The following is a 22,975-nucleotide window of genomic DNA, read 5'->3' as shown; positions in this document are numbered from 1 at the left end:
GCTGTGTGGTTGGCATTGAATAATTAAAACGTTTTTATTGAAAAAAAAATCAAATCGACATTGGATAATTTCAATCATTCTGATGGCACACTGGTTGGAAGTCACTGCACTAGAGGGCGCTGTAGACTATTTGAGTTTTATTTTTGCTGCATTCAAATTCCTACCTTAGTTCATTTGCAAAGTTCCCCATCATGGGACTAAAACAATTTACTCAGCTGCAGGGACCACCAGGCACTTATTAGAAGCCAATACTTTTGTCAATTACAATGTTGAGAGAGAGAGAGAAAAAGTAAGTAAGTATCCGGACAGAATGAGGATTCCACAAGTGGAGACCGATAAAATAGTATGAAAAAAATGTTTTCAACAAAGCAACGCAGGACGCCGTTAACAAAGAAGCAGGAAAGTGCGGAACAAATGAAAAGCGTTTGCAACAGGCAAGGAACGACAAAAACATAAATAGCTTGTGAACTAAGGGGAGAAGAGCATCCAAAACATGAGAATACAACACAGAGATGACACCACAATGAAAAAAGTACAAAAAACCCCACCTTGAACGATGTGGCAAAAATGGAGCATGTCGAGAAAATTGAAGCGCTTGGAAAAAGTCGTGAGCAAGGCTTAATAATCCGACATCCAGATAGCCATGTGGTGTGGTTTATAAAGTAGACGGTAATGAGGCCAGATTCAAGTGAGGCACGGCTCATGAGGGAAATGCCCACGCTCCAGCCTTAGAGTCAGAAAAACACAAACAAGACAGGATCGTGTGTGTGTGTATGTGTGCATGTGTGTGTATTACACATATGTATGTTGAAAATACCATAAAATTCAAATAAAACAATTTTTTGTGGAAAATTGACAAAAGAGCAAGACTGTGCTGTATTTTTTTCCAAGTAATTAAACGGATTTAAATGCATTTCTCGGATGATCAGGAATAGAAATTGTCTGCCTCATTTTGCTAAAAATCTGCCATCTTTATTGTATCGCATTCAATGCACCCTCTTTACAAAGCTTACTTCTAAACCATAAATATCCAATATGTATATATCATAAGCATGCTTAAAAAAAAACTAAATAAAGTATTTACATCCAGAGAAATAGTCCAGTAGATGCTGCTATAGACTTGGACATATTGCTTCTTCTTTGTTCACATAACTCTTCCCCTTTTGTTCCCCCACGTTGGGATGCGCAAGCAAGGATACATTCAAATAACAAACACACAAAAAAAGCTTCATGTGGTCAACAAGTAGAAACATCAGCACCTTTTTTTTTTAAACGATACAATCTCGCGCATTAGAAATTTGTTCATTTTACACGGGCGGCTTTATGTACACGTAGAAAATGGCAATGTAATTTACGACGACACAATGTGAATATTCTTGAAGACAACAAATAAATAAATAAATAAATAGACGACAGAGTGCATAATTAGGCCAAACAAAACCTGATTGGATTCCGTCACGTGACACAGTGAGAAACCACACACACTTTGTTCAGTCCGCTCAAAAAGTTCTCATGTCCTGCCTTTGCTGTGTGCGCGTTTGTGATGACGAGGGATTCAATGAGCACCGTCTATCGTACAGGGTTGGGCTGGTGGTGACCTTCACCAGTTCTGGCTGGGCTCCACGCAGCCCGGGTGGTCCAACTCAGCGCTGTCGCAGTCTGAGTCATCGAAGAGAACCTTAAAAAAATGTTTATAGGGGAGAAGAAGGCATTTATTTGAGATGATGCTTTTACTTATGCTTTACGTAGATTCCCCGCAACTATACATATAACATGTTTGTCGGATAGTTTTAAAAAAAAATAATTAACATTAATTCTCGTAGTCGCAACACATTTGAATCTTTTATGAGTGTATACGTGGAAGGCCGAAGGAGCACAGCCCTCAAGAGGAAAGCAAACTTACCTCATCGTAGTTGGGCTCGTGAGTGGCCAGCTGCGTCTTGACGTGGCGGATGGCGGCCTCCTTCTCGGACAGGCCGTCGGAGGCGGCGGGGTCGGCGGGGATCTCGGAGCCCTGTGAGAGGAGGTCGTCGCTCTTGTCATCCAGGCGCTCGTCTGTGTTGGTGCTGACCACGTCGGGCGTGCCGCTGTGCGAGTGGTCCGTGGTGTTGCCTTCCTCGCCGTCCGACACCGACAGGTTCTCTGAGCTGAACGTGGACAGCGACTGGCATTTGCTCATGCTCGCCGGCCTCCGGGGGTCAAATGCAAAGGACACCACGTCAGCTACGGCCGCAGGCAGGCCGCTTCTTACTTTGGAATGGAGACTCGAGCTCTCTAGCTAGCTAGCTAGTTAACTAGCCAGGTTGCAAGCACACAAACTAATGTTTTATATTCATATACATGTATCAAATGATTTTAAGTCAATTATTTTTTGTATTGAAAATCGAACTTGAGTTAAAATGAAAAGGAAACAGTTTAAAATGTATTATAAAAAATATATATATGTATATATATATATATAAAATGTAAATGTTTGAAAATGATTCTGAAAATTTCAAAATAAATAGATGATCGACAATTCAATGGTTTTAATTTTATATATAACCAAAAATCAGTTAATTGGAGCATTCTGCATGCCCACGCTGTTTTTTTTAAAGCAATTCAATTGAATAAATTTTTCTTCCAGAAGTGTTAAAGGTGGAGTTTGCAGTCTTCAATAAAACACCTCCAAAAAAATCAATCCATTTTGTCATGTTTGTCTGTATGACCAGAAGATTATTATTTAAATATCTTCTGAAATCATCTCACTCTGACTCCATTTTATGCCTCTGATGTATTTTTTTACTATTTGACTAAACTTGTCACGACATGTCTAAATTAGCCAATCACAGACTGTAGAGAGAGAAGGCGTGACCCAATGGTGTGTCAGTCATCATCAGGCATGCATGCGCGTGCACAATCAGGCCACCTGTTGTTGCCACCCAACCCAGTCGTGCTGATTGTTTTCTTGACTGCATTATTGAACTCCAGTTAACAACCAAAACTCAGAAGAATTAATTGGACAGTCCTCGAGACAAATCTTGGCTAAACATTATGTTCTGGTGGTTTTCTACGCGGATGGTCAACTGGAGCTGGAAAACAAAGTCGTTGCTCTCCTGGTTGTCAGATAAGTCGATCACTTCTCTTCTATTAAAAAAAAATCTATTGCCTTGCAATTTTCCATTATAAATAAGCTATGCTAACAATGTTGCCGCTGTTTCTAATGACAGCTTGTATAGAGTGCATTTGCTTGTTCGTGAAGTCGGGGATGGCAGCCGAAGTGCGGCTATATTCAGATATTGCAAACAGCTTTAACTATAACAGACTCCAACTTTGAGAATTTTTTTTGTTGTTCTTATAAAATGTGTTACTTGATGACTGATTGTGCCCAAGTGTGCGGTAATACTTAATTCCTCAATGGGGTTGAATGAACATGAGGCAAACCCAAAATTCCTGCTATTCCCATTCTCGTGCAGCGATTGAGAAAAACAAACAAACAAACACACTCACCATCTTCTGGGCAAATCCACTTCGCTGTCCACCTCTCCCTCCTCTTCCTCGGACGACACGCCGCGTCTCTGTGGAAAACGTTTACATGCTCCATCATTCAAAAAGTCATGCAACAATTCCGGAATGTAAAGGGAAGTGTCAACGGCAACATTTGAGCCACTGAAAGCGAAAGCTCCATTTTGTGGAGCTTTCCATTTGGCTGAGCAGTCCAGGTTGTATCCTGCTTCTTTTGGCCAAAGTCAGCTGGGGTAGGCTCCTGCTCACCCACAAGCCGTATGAGGACCAGCGCTGTTGAAAATGTATTGCTCACTTTGCAGTAGGCTCCATTTCCTGAAAGGTCATCTCACCTGACTGCGAGTGACCGCCGCCCTGTAGAGTAGCGCCGATGGCGTGAGGCGTTGACTCCTGGGCGAGCGCGTGATCACTGGGCCCTCCTCCTTCTCCTCGCCATCCTGAGGAAGGCGGGGGCTCCCGGCGGACGACGGCCGCCTCGCTGCCGCCCCCTTGCCGCACGGCGAGTCAGGACTGCTGGCGAACGGGACAGAGGTGGCATCTTCGCTGGGCGTGTCGCTGCGCGGCGGCGTTTCCGCCAGTTCTTCCGCCCCGACGCTCACGTCCGGGCCGCCGTCCGGGCGGCCATCCTCCAACCCGGCCGAGGCGCTCTGGCTACCCGCCCGGTCCAGGCCGGGGACGGCCTGGCCCTTCCTTCGTCCTTCCGCCTCCAGCGTGGTGGAGATGAGGTCGGGGCTGGAGGACGACATCTTCTTGAGCAGCAGGTCATGCTGCAGGCCCCTGAGTGCAGCGCTGGGGTCCAGACGCTGCTTGCTGCTGGGGACCGACGTGGTGACACTGATCATGGCTAGCGATGAAGACAGCGTGGCCTTCAGCTGAGCCAGCTCGCTGCCGCTGCCTTTGCCTGCTTTCCTGTAGCGTGGCTTCCCTCGGCGGGAGCGGCCGGGCGACGTGGAGCCTTTGGTGGGGATGGTCACCTGAGTCATGGAGGAGTCCAGTTTGGGAAGGATTACTTCTGACTTGAGTAAGTCTGGCCTGAAGGAGACAAAGGACACACTTCATTGAACAACGGTGACATAAAAGACGAGGGAACGACCCATATTCATTCATTCATCTTCCGAGCCGCTTGATCCTCACTAGGGTCGCGGGGGGTGCTGGAGCCTATCCCAGCTGTCTTTGGGCAGTAGGCGGGGGACACCCTGAATTGGTTGCCAGCCAATCACAGGGCACACAGAACAACGAACAACCAGCCACGCTCACACTCACACCTAGGGACAATTTAGAGTGTTCAATCAGCCTGCAATGCATGTTTTTGGAATGTGGGAGGAAACCGGAGCACCCGGAGAAAACCCACACAGGCCCGGGGAGAACTCCACACAGGGAGGCCGGAGCTGGATGACCCATATTTATTTAGTTATGTTTTGGGCAGATTCCGATACGCGGCAGAGTACAATTCAGAAAACTGATTAAACAATCCATTAAAAAAAATCTATAATGAATAAAATGGCATGGATGAAGATGTTAGTATTCGTTTAACTTTAGAACATAGAGGAAAATTTGTCAAATGTGACCATTTCATTGCAGGGGAAATTTGAATCTCATTTTCTTCATTTTATCTTGTAATGTTTTCATGTACTGTATTAAAAAAAAAAAAATTGTCATGATTCCGTTTGTGACCAACAGGTGGCACTGTAGGGCATCCCTTGCAGCTGCACACCTGTTGGTCGTTATGTATTTAGTCGTATAAAAGGATTCCCGCCCGACCAGTTAGTGTCAGGTCATTGTTTGTTTGTTGTAGCTGTCATGTTTTTAGGACTTCGTTTTGGAGTACAACCTGCTCTTCCCTCTTGCCTGCTTTTTTGGGGTCCACCACGCAATGTGACAAAAATAAATCACAAAAAGGCCAAATTCAGCACAAAATTAGCTTTTTCATTTTAAAAGGTAATTTCAGTTGATTAAATCAGTCGGTGGATTAATTTAAAACTATTTTAAAATAAAACTTGCATATTTATAACCAAAAAAATCTTATAATTTCCAGATGGATGCATATTTTCGAGAGTCTTATTTGAGAATTTTTTTTAAAAGTATATTTTAAAAGTTTAATTCAAAAAAGTACAAGAATAAAGTACAATATTTTCGAAGGAAAAAAAAGTGTGTTTTTTTTGCCTTCGTTTTGTTTTTTAGCTGAACAGATGAAGATCAAGTGTGTTTTGCTTTATCTTTAGCTTGTAGCAATCGCCGTTCCTTTACCCGCAGAATACCACAAGATGTCAGTCTCACCTTGCAAACATCTTTTTGTTGGCGTGAAAGGTTCAGGTCATTATACTTGATTTGATCTGCATTTTACTTCATAATACAGTGATCAATTTATTTTCCTTCTTGTATGCCACGAATGTTGAAAATGTTACTTAAAACATTTCCTGGAAAAGTTTGTCACGGTTATATGATGGTGACGTTTTGACAGCGGAACGCATTCGCTCCACATTAGTTACAATTCACAATGCAGCGCTGGTGTGGCTTCAGCAAAAATCCTTTTGTTGAGCGCGTCGAACTGACCTCTTGCTGTGCGCGGGCAGCTTCTGAGGCACGTTGCGTTTCTTCATGAGTTTCTCCATGGAGTTGGAGGAGGCCGATTGTCTGGAGCTGTGGTGCTTAAAGCAACCCGGGTACTTCTTGTCCAGCGACTGCTCCCTCCTGAGATGAACAAACGGTCAATATTCACTTGATAGCGAGAGCAAGACGGCGCAGGTCGGTCCCTGCGCCGATGTCAATGTCGTCTGGAGGTGAGGTGAGCTTTCATACTTGAGCAGCTCCTTCTCCTTGAGCTCCAACTGCAGCATGATGGCGTTGAGCTCCATGTAGAGGTTGTTGGCTCGCTCCAGTTTCCTCTCGTAGTGCTCCCGGATGTCAAGTGCATGTCTGTGTGGAGGTGGGAGGGGGGGAATTGTATTATTGACTTGAGATGACAAAATTACTGCACACTGCGTCTTCATTGTACTTTATTGCTAGTTATAGTTAACACTAAGTAGGAGTAAAATGATTCTGATTGAATCGTGATGAATCCCGATTGATGTTGACAAGAACTTTATTACCAATTCTGCTTTCTGAAAGATAAGGATCATTATGTTTTCATGACATCTTTGCTTATTGAATTGCATTTGATTCAATCATTAGATCGTATTTTTACATTTCAGAGGTTTCATTCTTCCCTCTTTCATGCACCTTGTAACATAACATGGAAAGCCGTCCACTGTAGTAACCTCTGTCCCTGAATGGGTTCATATATTTTAAACAATTATTTCAGGATATTTTATATCCACTGCCCTGCGTAATTAGTCTCAACCTTGGTTCTTTGCCTTCTAATACATTATTTTTTTTCTAAATAAATTGGGACCACGGTGGCCCAGTTATCCAGTAGTTAGCGCGTTGACCTCACATTGCAGAGGTCGTGGGTTTGATCCCTTCTTTGCATGTTCTCCCCGGGCCAGCGTGGGTTTTCTCCGGGTACTCCGGTTTCCTCCACATTCCAAAAACATGCATGGCAGGCTGATTGACCACTCCAAATTGTCCCTAGGTGTGAGTGTGAGCGTGGATGGTTGTTCGTCTCTGTCTGCCCTGCAATTGGTTGGCAACCCGTTCAGGGTGTCCCCCGCCTACTGCCTGAAGACAGCTGAGATAGGCTCCAGCACCCCCGTGACTCTTGTGAGGATAATGCGGTTCATAAAATAGATGGATGGATGAATTAAGACCAACATTTGAGAATTTTTCTTTCTCCGCTATTAACGTGTTCATTTTGACAGTCTACTATCAATCGTTATTGCTTCAATATATTCAAAATTTTGGCCTGTATTTACATTTTGCAGTTGCTACATTGTCTTAGTGGCGTGCGCCACATTGCGGAGGATCTGACCTCAGTTCCTCTCTGCGCCGTTTGATGAGCTCCTCATCCAGTCGGTGAAGACATGTTCCCTCGGACTTGATCTTCTCAAAATGGTGTCTGACTTCATCTCTCCACTCAACCTAAAAGGAAACATCATAAAACGCGGACCTTGGTTACGAGGACGGTTCTTGAAATGAACCCACCAAAAAAAAAAGAAAAAGGGCAAAACTTAAATTGCCTGATACGAGCGCATTAAAATAACATTTAGCGCTTCAGAAACATTAGGAAATCATCTGCATTATGGAGACAAAAGCCATTCGGGCAATTAATGACAATCAATAATCGGGGAGCAAATGTGAACATGAACCGACATGCCGTGAACACAAAAACACACGGACGGTGAATCGTGACAGCCGTTATTTGATACCCGTCATAGCGTGGAGGTCAGTTATGCGTTTGTGGGTGTGTTTCTGTGCATGAGTGATGCGCTTCTTATTAAGCTAATGGACTGGATGTGCACTCTTCAATATCGCCAGACCCTTTCTTTGCGCTCTCTCTGCTCCACACCATTAGAGAAATCAATACACTCCAGCAGCGGCAAATTCTTCTTCTCGACGTAACGAGAAAAACCCATTATGGGGCAGAGAAGAGTGAAACCGTGGAAGATCGAGGTGGGACTGGGGGAGCGAGCGGGGCCCGGGGGGTACAGGGAGAAATAATAAGCAGCGAGTGCTTTGATGGAGGTTTTTGCGCCATGACCTTTCAAGGAAATAGGCAGCATGCGTCGCATGGTTATCCAGCGTGTGTATTCTTGGCTCCTCCGACACACACCCTCCTTTTGCAATGACACACTCGACTGCTTCAGAATGACGGAGGTTGGCCGGGCATTAGCGAGTGTGACGTGCCAAACACAAAGAAATAACAGCAGCGATGTGTTTGAGGGCTCAAAGGAAGATCAATCATTAGCGGGCTCCCAGGAGGCCACAAGAGGGCCCCGCTGTAGCCGCACCAGACTGGAAACAAATGTCACGCCTTTCACAGCCAATTATTAATGGAACCTCATCACAGGTTTTCCAGCCGATGAACATTCGTGAAGTCACATTTAATTGAGCCACTTCTTGATAGTGGGATTTTGTGTGGAATGGGATGCACCGGTGTTATCTGAAGGGCTTTTTTTTGGGGGGGGGGGGGGGGAGAAGCGTTTACCCCTGCATTTCAAAATGGGGAGTCAGGAAACCGCGTGGCAATGAAAGCATCGGTGGGACAGAAGAGAAACAAACACTGGAAGGGAAAGGAAGCGTTTCTCATTGGTGGTGTTTTGTTTCAAACGGAATGCTGTTGAATTAGGTGAAGACCTGGTTTTGGGAGTTACCTGTGCACTTACAAATGGGAAATTACGATGAGCACACCACATTGAAATCATCAGTCAAAATGAGGAATGCTAACAAAGAATGGAAAGGGAATGTGGGCCCTCATTAGCTACTGTATTTCTCAGCCTTAGGTAAGAACATTTATGGCGTACTTTGAGTGCGTCTAGAATCTAGACTCTAGATCAGGGGTGCGCATTACGTTGATAGTGATCGATCGGTAGATCGCGAACTGGTCCCAGGTCGATCGCGAGGGGTGTAGAGGAGATTAAAAAAAACATTTGTGTGTCTTTGTGCATGTTAGTAATATATATTTTGGTGTTGATGTACACTGCACCCTTATCATCCTATCAGTTTCATTTTGACAAAAAGTATTTAAAAAAATCAAATAAAATAAAGCAGGTAAATCTTTAACCTACGGTGGCGCGTGACCCGCGTCACCGGAAGTTGTTAGCGCTCAGCAGTCTGCAGTTGCAGCTTGTTATCAGAGCTGTTGCGCTATATCATTTATCGTTCTCATTGTTCTCAATCAGTTTGTTTCGTGTAAAATTCACCGAGGGCACGGGCAAAGAATAGGAATCTCGAGGACCGAGGGAAACACTTTAAAACGGTACGCGTGAGCTACGATCCTTAACAGGCTGCAAAAGTGCATCCCATGCCTGCGTGTTAGGCTGTTGCTCATCATGGCGTGCATGTGTATGCGCATGTGCGGTAACGAGTCGATCGCGGGAGGTTGTTTGATCAAAAAGTCGATCTTCGGTCCAAAAAGTTTGGGCACCACTGGTCTAGAGAGGGAGATACGGTACTTCATTAATCCCATGAGAGTCTTGGCTCACTTGTATACCAGCACTAAAAAGGGACCATGATACCCTGCTGTCTAAAAAATGAAAGTGGACTAATTGTAGCAGCGGTATTTCTTTCAAATTCGGCGTAAAATAGAAATCTGCTTGTGTTTTTATTAGTTTTATTTTATTGTTTTTTTTTAAATTATATAATTTAACATTTTTGGAGTGCAAGATGAAAAAACGTCAGGAAGTTTTGTCTAATTAAGTCAACTACAATTCCCAAAGAACTGTTTGACCTTCTTTCTTGAAGCCGAACAGTAATACCAAAATAAACACATTTAAAATAAAACCCGAAAGCTTGATGAAAACAAAGTACATATTTGGTAGAATTTTCTTTAGTATTAGGGTCGTGAAACGAAGTTTCAGTTAGTTATTGGGTTTTTTTTCTGTTAGTTTTTTTTTTAATGCTCCCTTGAATTTATTTGTGAAAACCTTTTTTCGTTTCATTCTTACTTTTAGCTATTTTAGTTTTCATTCACTATTAATAAACTTAACCCCGGCTGACCTTTGGTGAGAACAGCAGGGAACCCGTCCTTGACATCCAAAACCGGTTTTAAATGTGGTCTTTTTCCGGTGTAGAAGAATTGTACCTGTGACTGGAAGTAGGTTTCTTGCGGGGTCGACAAGATGTCTGCTGAAGCGATGTCAAGATGCAGGAGAATCTGTCGGAACGAGGGTCTGTTTCTTGGTTTGCAATTCCTATTTGGAGACTCGAATTAATTTGGCAAGAGAAAATGGCTTTTTTTTTCATATGCGTTTATCTTTAAAAAAAAAATGCAATTTGTGTTATCTTTCCGCCTGCTTACCAGCTTTGCCTCAAGAGCAGTTTGAAGCTGTCGGGACAGCTGTCAGGTACGGGCAGCTGCAGGCTGTTATTGCCCACTCCCCAGATGATAGCAGAGGAGTCTACGTCCTTGTAGGGCACCTCTCCCGTCAGCATCTCCCACAGCACAACGCCGAAAGACCTGCACACCCACACACACACACACACACACGACGCATATTCAGTTCCAAAAAAGAGTATGACAGAAACGGATGAAAGGTGGCATTACCTAAATGTCACACTTGAAACTTTATGGAAATGCGACCCGCCTTCCTTTGCGACTGTTATCTATGATGGACACTTAATCTCGCTTGAGCGGCACACGTCTTTGGAGATGGAAATGACACCTTTTAGCCACTTTGATAAGAAGTGATGAAATATTTCTCCGATATCGGCAAAATATTTAAAAAAAGTCATTGTTGTCAGAGACGAACCCCCGCGAGAACGTGACAAATCTTTAGAGAGTCTGATGTTGGCAGCTTCTTTCGGTTGCCACGGTGACGGTGTTTCCAAGGAGCCAAGAGCATCGCTCACTTATAGCATCCAGATGGCGTGTTTACATTTGTAACGGTGACATTTTTTGCACCTCTCTGCTTGAATAATCAAACGTCTTGTCCAATCAGCACGGTTGCTTGTTTGAGTTAAAGAATCACCCTGTAATTGAAGGATTCAGTCGCTTCCTTTTGATTAAGAGGACAGCGTCTCTAGCCTTGGCGCGGTGACCACAGCCACTCGAGTGGTCTGTATCAGCGAGGAAACTGCTCACGGAGCTTTTAACCTAAGCGTTGGTGCAGCACTTGTCCAGATTATGATTTGTTGTAAATAGATGCGACTGTTTATATGAATACAGGACATGATATGATCACACTGTTGGGTTCGGTTCCCATTTAGCTGTTACCACTATTGCAATGTTCTCTACTGGTATGACGTTGGATGCATTGAGTCTTTTGAACTGCCAATTTTTTCCGTATGTATTTTCCTCCCCCGCAACTCGGCTGTAAATAACTGTTGGGTCAATATCTAGGTGAAGACAATGTTACAACAGATGAGTTCGATTAGAGTATGTGCTTTAGTTTGGCCTGTTTTGCAAACAAAGAAAAAAAGATTTTTAGCAAGCGGTGAAATGTTTGGCTTTGGAGCAACTGTTGTCGTATTTCATCTAAGTGTAAGATAACCGGGTGCTCTTACAATCAAATGAGCAGTGATCAAGTGATTTACATACATTAAGAGACACTCTATGATATGCATAGGTGATGTGCTCTCATTCTGCATCGAAAAGCTTTTTAATCCTGTTTTCACCTCTCGGCTAATGCACTGCTGGCCCCGGGCCAAAGCAGCCGCAGGATTGGAAGGTTATTCCAGCCTTTCCCGAGCACTGCAGCATCTGGCAAATCAATTATTAAATTAGCGAGCGCTCCTTTTTACTACATGGGCAAGAGCAAAGCGGGGACGATGAGGGAGGGAGCGAGGGATGAGTAGTGGGAGAGCTGAGGGTTGAGCACAGGGCACACCATCAAACATGGCAGGGAGCCTATAGAATTTCTTGTAATGAGATCTTATGATAGATTTTCTTGAAATGAGATCCCTCGCTCTGTACAGTAGTAGCTTCCAGTCCAGTCCTTTTCAAATTGGGGTCTGTGAGCCTTAGCTTGGGGGTCCGCAAAAAACAAAAAACCCCCAAAACATTTTATTATAGGAATAAAGCTCTATTTTGATTGGAAAACAAGTGGTGTCTTTTTTTTTTATAATATAATCCTATTTTAAAAAGAATGAAGCGGTGTGTATTTATTTTTTTACAATCAAATGTGTTATTTCTTTCATTGTTAAACTTTAACAACATGGCACTTTACCTTAGGAAATATCCAACGTGATACTAGAAGGATGATGACTTTTTGATTTTAATTGGTGTTATGATGATGAGGGAATATGTCACCCCTGTGAGGGAGGGGACCCTGGGCCTAAAACCTTTGAGAACCCCTGATCTCACATATCTGACTCTCTTTAGTGATTCACAGTGAAACCATGCAAGAAAAGTCCCAAAAAGATTCCCAGAGGCTACATACCAAATATCCACCTTCTCTGAGACGGGCTCGTTCCGTATGACCTCCGGCGCCATCCAGGCCACCGTACCCGCAAAGGACATCTTGGTGCTCTTATCACTCAGCTCCTTGGACGTGCCAAAATCGGAGATCTTCACCGCGTCATCATACGTGATCAGAATACTGCAAGACAAATGATCGTCAGGACAGTTTGTCGGCACTGCGCCCGGCTGTTACTTTCCAGATTGTTTACGCCGCTCACTTGGGTGATTTGAGGTCCCTGTGGATGATCTTGTGCAAGTGAAGGTAGTTCATCCCGCCAGCGACGCCCATGGCCCAGTCCATGAGGAGTGACGGTGTGATCTTCCTGCCTGCTCTCAGCACCTCGTAGAGCTGGCCCTGGGCACAGTACTCCATGAGGATGCAATAGCACGGAGCCTGCGTGCAAATCCCTCTGTTGGAGAAATACATGCTTTTCATTGGACAGCAACAATATGGGGACACAACCATTTTTCCAAAGAGAATACTACGTTCAGCGGCATCTTCTCTTGCAAGTTTTAATTTATTCCGTGAACACGTTCATATATCGAAACACTTAAAGCGCATTTCCACATTGAAATGAATGAAAATGCCATTGATCCGTTCCAGCACCACGTAAAACACCCCCAAAAATAATGTATAATGTTTTTCAATTACAAAGATAACATTATACTTCATTTAAAACAAATACCATCATAAAAAAATCTAATAGAATTAAACAGTGTCTCATAATTTCATACTTAAAGCAGCTGTGTGGCACCTTAGCCACCAGGGGGAATATGATCTATACATATCTGTAGGACGTACTGTATATACCAGGCATTACCAATGTGGTGCCGGCGGGCAACAGCTCGCCATCGAGGGCCACATAAGTCACCCGCGGGCTTGTTCTAGTTCATCAGTGATGGGACATTGCGATTTTCTCATAATGTTGTAAAAGGATGAATTTGAAAATGTAAACACTGGCAAAGATTTCCAGATATAAAGTGTCTCATATTGATATTGATGTTTCCTAATTATGGGATGTGAGATGAACATTTATAACGGGAACATTAGCCATCCGCCCGTCTATTTTCAATACTGCTTATGCTGTACGTTTTTTTTCTCATTATGAAAAGTAACTTTAGAAAATGTCTCATTTCTGAAGGGTGTATTTAGCTGGTAGTCCTACGCATCGATCAGTATCCAAGAAGTCCTGCTTTCATGCAGGACGACGGAAATCAGAGGATATTCACTGTTTGAGAGCCTGAAATCTCCAATCCATCTTGAGCGTCAATTGCTGTTCCTGACAGCACAAGGGTTCACCTTACCAAAACGTGATGTCCCAAACTATCAGCAAAGGCGGACTTACTTGAAAGTAATGATGTTTGGATGTTTGAGCTTGCGGAGGTGCTTGATATCCGTCTCCTTGATGTTCCGCACTTTCTTCACGGCCACTTCCTGTCCATGTAGCTTGCCCAAGAAAACGGCACCTTGGGCGCCACTGCCCACCCACTGTAGATCTGATATCTCCTCGAAGGGGACTTCCCATGCTTCTGAAAACAGGATGTACCTGTGAGCTTCACTGGAATAAATCGTTCTACATTTCATTCTAATTGAATAATTTTACCGATTTAATTTAGATGAAAAGAAAGTCAAGTGATGCACCTTGAGGTCTGAGTTATTGGACTCTTCCCACTGCACTACACATATAGTTACTAAACTCACGTTTTCAAATACATTTAAAATACAAGTGTGACAAACAATCAGCTTAGAACGGATGCTAATGCTAACAAAGCAGGAGTGATGTGCTAGCTGGGTCATCACTATTATTCAGCCGTTCTTTTTCGATTGCACTTTTCCTCATTGTGGTCGTTGGTGAAATGGAGCCCATCTCAGCTGACTTTTGGTGAGAGAAGTGGGTTACACCCTTGAATGGTCACCAGTTAATTAAAGAAGAGCATTTATAATCACATTCGCACCAATTTCCAATGAACCTAACACGTTTGTGAAATGGGAGAGGAAGCGGGATTACAGAAGGCATGAGCTGAGATTCGAAGTAGAGGTGGACACAATAGTGGATTTCCCGTCCCATCCTACTCCCCCAGACAAAAATCCTGTCACAGTACCGGACCATACCAAAAAAAATAAAAAATCCTGCGCCATTCCGTCCTGCTCCTGTTCAGCATGACACCCTCACCCACTACCGTACCACTCCCATTTTGGAGGTCAGCTTCATAAAGCAACAGCAACAAAAAAAATAATGTTGCATTTGGCTAATTTAATTGAACAGTCTGTCACTCCCTGTCCTGTCCCAATCCTGTGACTAAAGGTACATTTTACTCCCATCCTGTCAGAATCCAGTGGATTCGATCCCAGAACCTCACAAGTATAAAACAGTAAAACGGACTGTGACGCTCCGCTTCTTTTCGCAAGCTGTTGTGCTATCAATGAATCTTTTATAGCTGACTGATGCTTTTATTGTTATGGAAACATTTTAGATATTGTTGCATGAACGCAAACACACCATCACGCTGGTACTGACTCATATTTTTATCATACTTGTTTGGTAGAATTTTGTGAGGCCGTCGCAAAGAACCCTTAAAAGACTGCAAGTCAAAGTGTCATGTAAGTTAATGCCTCTAACTGAAGCAGATAACTAAATTGTCTCTGTTCTTCATTCATAGTTAATTTGGGTTCATTTTAGCATGAGGCTAATTTATAAGACCAGTTAATTTACATATGTAGAAAAATTCTGATCTTGTTGATTGTAATAAAGATTCTTGCTTGTTTGCTAAAAAATGCAACGGAAGAGGACAAACGCATATTAAATCACGATTGCACTCTTAAGGGGGAAAACAATGCAATTAGATTGCTTTTCAAAATGGTTCAGGCCTACTCTGAATTGTGTCTTAGAATATGTATATGACTGGTTTGTTGAGACTGTATGCGCTTTGCGATTGGTGGGCGACCTGTACTAGGTGAACCCCAATCTCTTCCTGAAAGTCAGCTGTCATGGAAGATTCTCAACTACCGGTAGTTATTCTCAATTGGTGGCACAGGACCCAAAAGTGGGTCGTTGAGGCATTATGGATGGGTCACGGGCAACATGACAGGGGGGTGATGCAGACACAGGACAGTTCGAGCAAAAATACATCACGTGGTGTAAGAAGTCAAGCTCAGTTAGCATTTACTGGACTGTAGAATCCTACCAAAAAGTCATTTTGTCGGCCATATTGCTACTTTCTAGTTAGCATGCAAAACATTTAAGGTGCTATCGTGTTCTTTTACAGTTCCAACTAAACGTAATGGGTGTGGAGTCAGTGCGGGAGCTCTTAATCTCCTGCGTGTAATTCTGACTCAGCCTCCCAAATCCTCCTTTAGTACCTTTTGTGGGGCTGATGCGAAACAAGGGTGCAGCACTCGATAAGGGGGAGGGAGAGGATTTGAGAGCTCTCATGTTGGCTGAACAGACGGGGAGTAAGACGGGTTAAAAAGAAGTGAGGGGGTGCCCCTTAAGGGTCGACCGATGGCAGGCTGTTAATGCGGAGGAGGTAGACAACAATATTCAAATACATTTTTCATACTAATAAGCACGGTATAAATGAATAACGCCGTCCGTGGCAAATAAGATGTTTAATAATATCTTAATGTTGAAGTCGTGTGATAGAGCTCCACTGGTCTGCTTTGTGTGTTAAATGGAAGAAATCCAGGCCGGTGGTTAAAATCAATAAAGGGCAATTTTCCTTCTTTTTTTTTTTTTTTTTTTTTTTTTTTGCTATGCTCCAGAGGAGAGCTTTGTCACCATGGAGCCACTCTTCCATTTCTTCCTGTTTGTTCCATGTCTGCCAAGCAGGCTATTGCTGAAAATCACATCACTGATTTCCATAGATATGCAGACCGTGCCACGGTTATTAACCCGCCTGTCATAAAAGGGAGCTTCCAGCATCATGGAGTGCTTTAATGCTTTCCATTTCAATGAATTCTCGACATTGAACCTTTTTGAGCAAGAATGGGAAATTTCAAACTGGAGTCATCGATATACAAGCGCATCTCAATAAATAAACAAGTGGGGGAGATGTTTGTTACTTTATTACATCATAAGTTCAAAACAGTGAAACTCATCTCATGTAGAATACAGATTTGTGAAACATGTAGGAAAATCATTTGACTTATTGTTATATAATTATAATTTTCTTTATGTGGGGAATTGGCGGCGCAAAGTCACCAACATTCCTTAGAAAAATTGAATCACAAAATATTTCACTGTGTTTAGTGAATCCTTTTCACCTACTGAAATGGTTCCCCACAATATTTTAATTAATTAAGATGCGGCTAAATTGACTCCCCAGAGTGAAATATTTCATGAGATTTAAAAATATATCATTTAGATGATTGTAGTTAACAGCTGGCAAAAACCCCCACCTCACTATCGCAGAAAATTTGAATAGTACACAGCAGACAATTAAAACTTTTTAATGCATCCGTATATAATTGTACGACTGAAATACACCGTCTTCACAATACAATATTCTTATTTATTAAGATGCATACTACGTTTCTTAAATGTTTTCCTGAGAATCTCGTCTGGGTCCTGAAAGCAAAATTCATTTCAAAAGTGAATGCTGATCCAAATTTGATATGTTTGACCTTGGATGAGTGTCACGATGCTTATATATATATATATATATATATATATATATATATATATATATATATATTTTGGCAGTGAGGGCTGTGAGGTGCAGATGGATTGAGAGTGATGACCGCTCAGAATAAAGAGAAGCAAAAAGGAGACAATGGAGGAAGTGGAGGAGGAGGCGGAAGGAAATGGCAGTGTGAATCAAATAGAAAAGTGGGTGGGGGGTATTCGGGGGGTAATAAAATATCAGCGAGCCATAAAGACAAGGTTAGATGTAAATCTGCCACCCATGTGAGCGATGTGCAAGGTGTTTATAAGTTTGGCTTCCTCTTCTGCCAGTTTATTGGCTTGTGCCAGGCGCTGCATATTAAACTGTTTCTATTTGCAGCGGTACGCATGTGTATGTGTGCGCGCGTGAATGAGCGCATGCGTGCGCGTGCGTGTGTCAGGTTAATAGAGATGAGAGGCAGAGGGATCAGAGCGTGGCCATGCATAATACATGAGGCAGATTTGGAAGAGGAGTCCCGCGGGAGCGCTCCGCTATTGTAGTGGCCTCAGACATAAACAACAGTGCGTCAGAGGGGGCCGGCTTCATTAGAGGACTGCAGTGGGATGGATGGATGGAGGTGGGGGTGGGCACGAGCAGGCCGATGTGGGTTCTGGGGGTGGGGAATATCCGTGGGGGGGGGGGGATTTTTGGAATAAGACCAGTGGAAATTTTGATGGAGCATCTCGTGCTCTGTAAAAAAAAATGTTTACAACAGGGTTGAGAAAGCTGCAGCTACTGGGGCATTCAGTATATTTGCAGCCCACTGTGTCGCGGCATTATAATTATCCAATCTCACTTTATTGGCCTGAAGAGTATAATTCATCTTTGTTTTCCTATCAATGACTTATAGTGACGACCAGAATTTGGACTACAGCTATCGAATATTATCCCATCAACTAGTTGAATACTCTGATCATAGTTGATTTTTCATTATCAAACAACAAAATTCCCAGGTGCAAAGCTTAGTCTTTTCAACTTGGGGTCGCAGTCATCGCATTCTGTGACTTTGAGTGTCTTTGGCCTTAAAAGTCAGTTAGTGACGTGGGTGTCAGCGAATGAAAAGTAGAATTGTCTTTTGTGAGTTCAGAGGTTAGCAAATGGCGGTTAACTAGCCAGTCCGCGAATCAGTTGAGGTTATCTTCTTTTGTAAACATGAAATGATCCAAACTTTGGACATTCGTTGTCTTTTATGCATGCTTTCATCTGGGCTCGCTGCCAATTTCTACAAAGAGTGGTGCGAGTGTCGAGTCTGTGTTGAAAAATGATCCCTGCAAAGCTTCATGACAGAAATATTGCTTCGACTTATTTTGTCAATCAAATGATTTTGAATAATCATTGCAATCCGAGACAAAACAATGAAATGTTCTTTCACCAGATAGCAGAAGGTGCATACTGTATTGGCCCAAATATAAGACGTTTTTTTTTTGCATTGAAATAAGACTGAAAAAGTGGGGGTCGTCTTATATTCGGGGTCTAGAAATTATACCCATTCACGACGCTAGATGGCGCCAGATATCAATGAAGCGAATAATTTGTTTCAGATGCACTGTAATTATTTTCTGTATAAAAATTGTTGTTCAAAAAGTCTTTTTTTTTTCAAACTTGAGTCTTGAAAAAGAGGGGGTCGTCTTATAATCAAGGCCGTCTTATATTCAGGCCAATACGGTAATTAACATCATCATCAGAGAGCATTATTTTGTGATGTTTTCTTTTACGTTGAGGAAAACTGCGCCTGAGCATTCCAATGGGCCTGCCAATACACACATGCACATGTGCAAAATATAGTATAAATATTTAATAAATAATATAAAATGGTATCTTCAGGTTCAAGGAAGCCACTGTGGCCTTTTTTAAGGTAATCTGAAATGGAGCACCATTTAGTTGGTGTTTGAGCATTGCAACAGAATTATTTATAAATGTAACGTGTCCCTTGCAGGACTTAATTAAATAGACTGATAAGAAAAATATCCCCTAAGCCTGGTTTACAACTGTTTAATGAAATTAATCGTGGTGGTGATATCACTTAATTATCTGAGCAAAGCATCAGAGCAGACTTAAAAAGGTATCTCATGCTGGCTTTAATAGGAGTACTTAATGATGTGCTTGAGGGGGAAGCAAGGTAGCCAGTAAACTTACCGTCCAGGTCGTGCTTGTGTTCAGTGGAGTAGGCCTTCCCGATCATAGTCCAGACCGGTCGCAGACAGCCAAACAAGCCCTCCAGAAAGCCCCCACCTCCTCCACTGGATTGGCACTGCAGCCTGGTGTTGGCCGCGTCGCGCCGCACGGCGCTGCCGTCCGCCTCCGTCCCCTCTCCCTCTGTCCTGGCGGGACCGCTGTCATGCTCGTGCAGCTTGAGGACGCTGTTGGCGAAGTGCTCCTGTTGCTCATCGCCCGGCGTCTGGTGGGGCCCTGTCGTCGGCCCGTCGCCGCCTTCTCCTCTCCCTCCTCCCCCAGGTTGTACTGTGCCCCCCGTGTCTATAGAAAGGACGTTCCGAAGGACGCACTGGGTTGGCGTCAGGTCCATTTCAGGGGTGCAGGGCGTTTCAGCATCGAGCCGGCGAAAGGACGGGGGGTCGGAGAGAGGGGTGTTGAAGCCGGATAGAGACGGAGATGGGGCGCGGGGCTCGTGAAGGAGGGCCATGGGTGAACAACTGGAGAACCGGGAGCCTTGGAAGAGAGGAATATGTGTTAGAAGCCAATTCAGCGTTAAATAATTGCCTCCCGGCACGGCGAATTTTATCCTCTTTATGCAAATTTCATTCTATCACCAGCGTAGAAGTGTCAGTGAACGCAAACATAATACTATGAATGACATCTCCACCAACCTAGGTTTTTATTCAGAAAACTAGATACGTGTTCATCCATATTCATTCCACATTTTTTGCCTGAAACAACTTCTATTTGGGTCAGCTAAAAACACACCTGGCTGCTGCCAAATTACAAATGTATAGTATTTGAAAAGCACATTCACAACATCAGTTCGACCTGCGCATCCCAATGAAGCAAGTCCTATTTGTTATTAATGGCAGAATTTGGGAAGCTACAGAAAATGAATCAAAAGCCATTTGAGGCTTATCATCTTTGTTGTTTCATCTTCTATTAGACAAACACCGGGTTTCAAAAACCAAAATGCAACGTTTAATTCCTAGAAATATTGCCTGAATATTGATATGATCAGTACATAAACAACTGACAGAATATCGACAGGAATACACGGCAACAAACATGAATCGCCATTTGAATGCTAACACCTTTGTTATTGTTGAGTTTTTTTGTTGTTGTCTTTTAATTGGATGCATTATGTCAGTGTACCAAATGAGGTGGCAGGTGGGTGTATAGAAGCGTGAGCACGCGGGGCCTAACTCACATCACATGAATACATCTACGTCACAGAAAAGAAAAACAAACAGCCTTTATGGTTTGCTCCACCACTGACTCATAATACACACAAGATGTCTAATTACTAAAAATAAGAATTGACTGATATAAAAAAAAAAAAGGAACCATACCGGTGCATGGTTATGAGAGGAGCTCAGCCTGTTTCCATGGCGTCCGTGTGGCTATATTTACATCCGAGCCACCAATCAAATCATACATACTTGCAGCACGTATATAAATTCTATGATGAATGAAGGAATACAGACTTCCATGACCATCAAGCTTATTATTCAATTAAGGTAGCGTAAAAGGGACAGCTGGTGCTTCTAACCTGCCTTAATTGCAGAGTCAACACACGAGGCTCAGTCATCGCTGTATCATTTTTTTTACGGGAAAAGAAAAACGCGTATTAAACCACCATTCATGTACTGAACTGTGAGTTGAAATGAGTAAAATTTTGTACGTGTAAATAAAACCGATAAACAACGAACGGGATGAAGTACGGATGGATGAGGACTGCACTGATTTAATATGTATGTGGTGTTTACTGTATGTGTTGAATTATGAGGGATTATATTTGTGTATTTAGCAGTCCCTTGCGCCAAGACAAATTTCTCCATAGGGAGACACATAAAGAGAAAGCTTCAACCTTATCGCATCAAGTTCATGTGAATCTTGAAAAGAACATCAACCTTTGCATCACAAATGCTGGAAACTCGATTTATGATGCTAATTATAAAATGTTTTTGAAGATGTCATTTTTAGAAAATTGTATTTCACTTTTTTGTTGCCTGACTGTGTCCAGACTTTAAGAACGAGTATAGGTGAATACAGAGTAAAAACAAATCATACATTTGCTATACTGTTTTGTCCTCATTATGGTCATGGGTGATCCTTTCTCAGGCGACTTTGAGCGAGAGAAGCCTTGTACACCTTGGACCGGTCAGCAGTCAATCGCAGAGTACGGAGTAATAAACAACTATTCACACTACATTTACATCGATAAGACAAATTTGATTACCCTAACATGCATGTTTTAATGTGGGAGGTTCAACCATAGAACCTCTAACATGCTAACCACTAGCACTCTTTGCTAGTGTATATAAAACCAAAATGACAAATACAAGTATCTTCCCCCCCCCCCCCCCCCCGCCCCTTGATGACGCACAAATGCCTTGACATCCATCAATCAATATTGACAGGAATAATGAGTTAATAATATTTTACGGCAATAGTGGACCCAATAAAATGGGCCCAGAACCCATTATGGGTCCCTAAACCTCATTTTGAAAACCTCTGGTTATGTTATATTCTAACACGACAGCCCCACTTGAAGACCTCCTAAAACAGGGAAAAATGTCTCTTACCTCAGTGTTGAGTGCTCACGTCCATCCTAGTGGAGTCAAATCCTCTTCCCCTTAACGGAAAATGATGAAATACACATGTACTAGTAAAAGGTGTTTATTTTGCGTCCCCCACCTCCGCAATCAAGCTAGTCGCATCCTCATCCTCAGCATCCACGCGTCAGTGACGATCAAGTCCATCAGACTCCTCGCTTTAATCCGTTTTTTATTTTATTTTTTTCAAATACTTGTTTTGCTTCCTTACACCCCCTTTTCCCATCTCCTCTCCTCTCTGAGGATGCTACGCGGCCACACTCGGGATTATATACGGCGACCGTAGCTCACGCCGTAGTCTGTAAACAGGGGCAGGGAAGGGAGGAGCGGTAGAGCGACGGAGGAGGAAGCTGGGGCAGGCGGGGCTTAACGCAGGATATCGTCCAATCGGAGAAGAGATGTGTGGTGACGTTTCCCCGGTGCAGGTAGACGGCTTGATGCGAGTGTGAGGCTACGTTTAGGCGGGTGGGGAGGGGGAGGGGGTGGGGTGGTGTTTATGGGGGGGTCAGCTGGTATGTGAGGTGATCCAAATGATGTCATACACAAAGCACGCAGCATTTGACTGGACAGGTTGTGTAAATCCTTTTCAAACCCTATTAACGCCCTCTGGATGGAGTGTAATTGGTGCATAATCTGTGAGCCAACTACACCCCGCACCCTCTTCCCCTTCTGCCACACTGGGAGACATGAAAGAAGGAAGACCCCCCACTCCTCACCCCTCCACAAACACTTTTATTCAAATCATTGGTTCTGCTACCTTATACTTAACTCTCCAAGTAAGTGCCATCATCATTACTTATATCAAAATACAGCAGCCTAGCGGGACTGTTTGTCAAAAAAACAAGACAGAAGTAAGTCAGGCGGATGGAATCTCCACATCTAATATATTTTAAGGAAAGAAAGACATTATATTGTCTGAGTGAACAAACAATATAATGAACATTGTTCAAGTTTTTATTATACATTATAAAGTGGTGGCTGAAGTAATGATTGACCCAAGTATTACAAAATACGGATATATATATATATACCGGTA

The 22,975-nt window shown here is 43.0% G+C and overlaps 2 protein-coding genes across 3 annotated transcripts in view; both read right to left on the bottom strand.

Annotated features, from left to right (window-relative positions):
- LOC127607401 (PRELI domain containing protein 3B-like) overlaps positions 1-19,808 on the bottom strand; it is a 157,842-nt gene extending 138,034 nt beyond the window's left edge. The window contains exon 1 of the mRNA XM_052075667.1: positions 19,805-19,808. The gene's annotated coding sequence lies outside the window, so the exon portion shown is untranslated. The remainder of the gene's footprint in view (positions 1-19,804) is intronic.
- On the bottom strand, positions 1,064-22,263 carry LOC127607386 (mitogen-activated protein kinase kinase kinase 12-like). 2 transcript variants are annotated; one of them, XM_052075634.1, is made up of 14 exons: positions 21,910-22,263; positions 19,301-19,831; positions 13,846-14,029; positions 12,718-12,909; positions 12,480-12,638; positions 10,400-10,558; positions 10,184-10,292; positions 7,412-7,521; positions 6,304-6,420; positions 6,058-6,195; positions 3,837-4,536; positions 3,490-3,557; positions 1,904-2,189; positions 1,064-1,678 (listed from the first exon to the last, which is right to left on the bottom strand). In XM_052075634.1, the coding sequence occupies exons 2-14, from the start codon at positions 19,803-19,805 to the stop codon at positions 1,601-1,603; spliced, it is 2,805 nt and encodes a 934-aa protein (XP_051931594.1). In that variant the 5' UTR covers positions 19,806-19,831; positions 21,910-22,263; the 3' UTR covers positions 1,064-1,600. The 2 variants fall into 2 exon arrangements, with proteins under 2 accessions (XP_051931594.1, XP_051931593.1); XM_052075633.1 differs by having other exon boundaries at positions 1,904-2,193; positions 3,491-3,557.
- Positions 22,264-22,975: the final 712 nt, after the last annotated feature.

Source organism: Hippocampus zosterae, chromosome 9 (assembly GCF_025434085.1).
Source record: "Hippocampus zosterae strain Florida chromosome 9, ASM2543408v3, whole genome shotgun sequence".
Taxonomy (NCBI): domain Eukaryota; kingdom Metazoa; phylum Chordata; class Actinopteri; order Syngnathiformes; family Syngnathidae; genus Hippocampus; species Hippocampus zosterae.
This window is presented reverse-complemented; position numbering and strand designations above follow the sequence as displayed.

Bases quoted from the DNA above. Each gene is read 5' to 3' on its own strand.
- LOC127607386 (XM_052075633.1), bottom strand. From the start codon at position 19,805: ATGGCCCTCCTTCACGAGCCCCGCGCCCCATCTCCGTCTCTATCCGGC. The intron at 7,522-10,183 runs GTACAATTCTTC...GTTTCCTTTTAG, and splicing joins AAACCTACTTCCAGTCACAG to GTTGAGTGGAGAGATGAAGT. The intron at 1,679-1,903 runs GTAAGTTTGCTT...CATTTTTTTAAG, and splicing joins ACGAGCCCAACTACGATGAG to GTTCTCTTCGATGACTCAGA.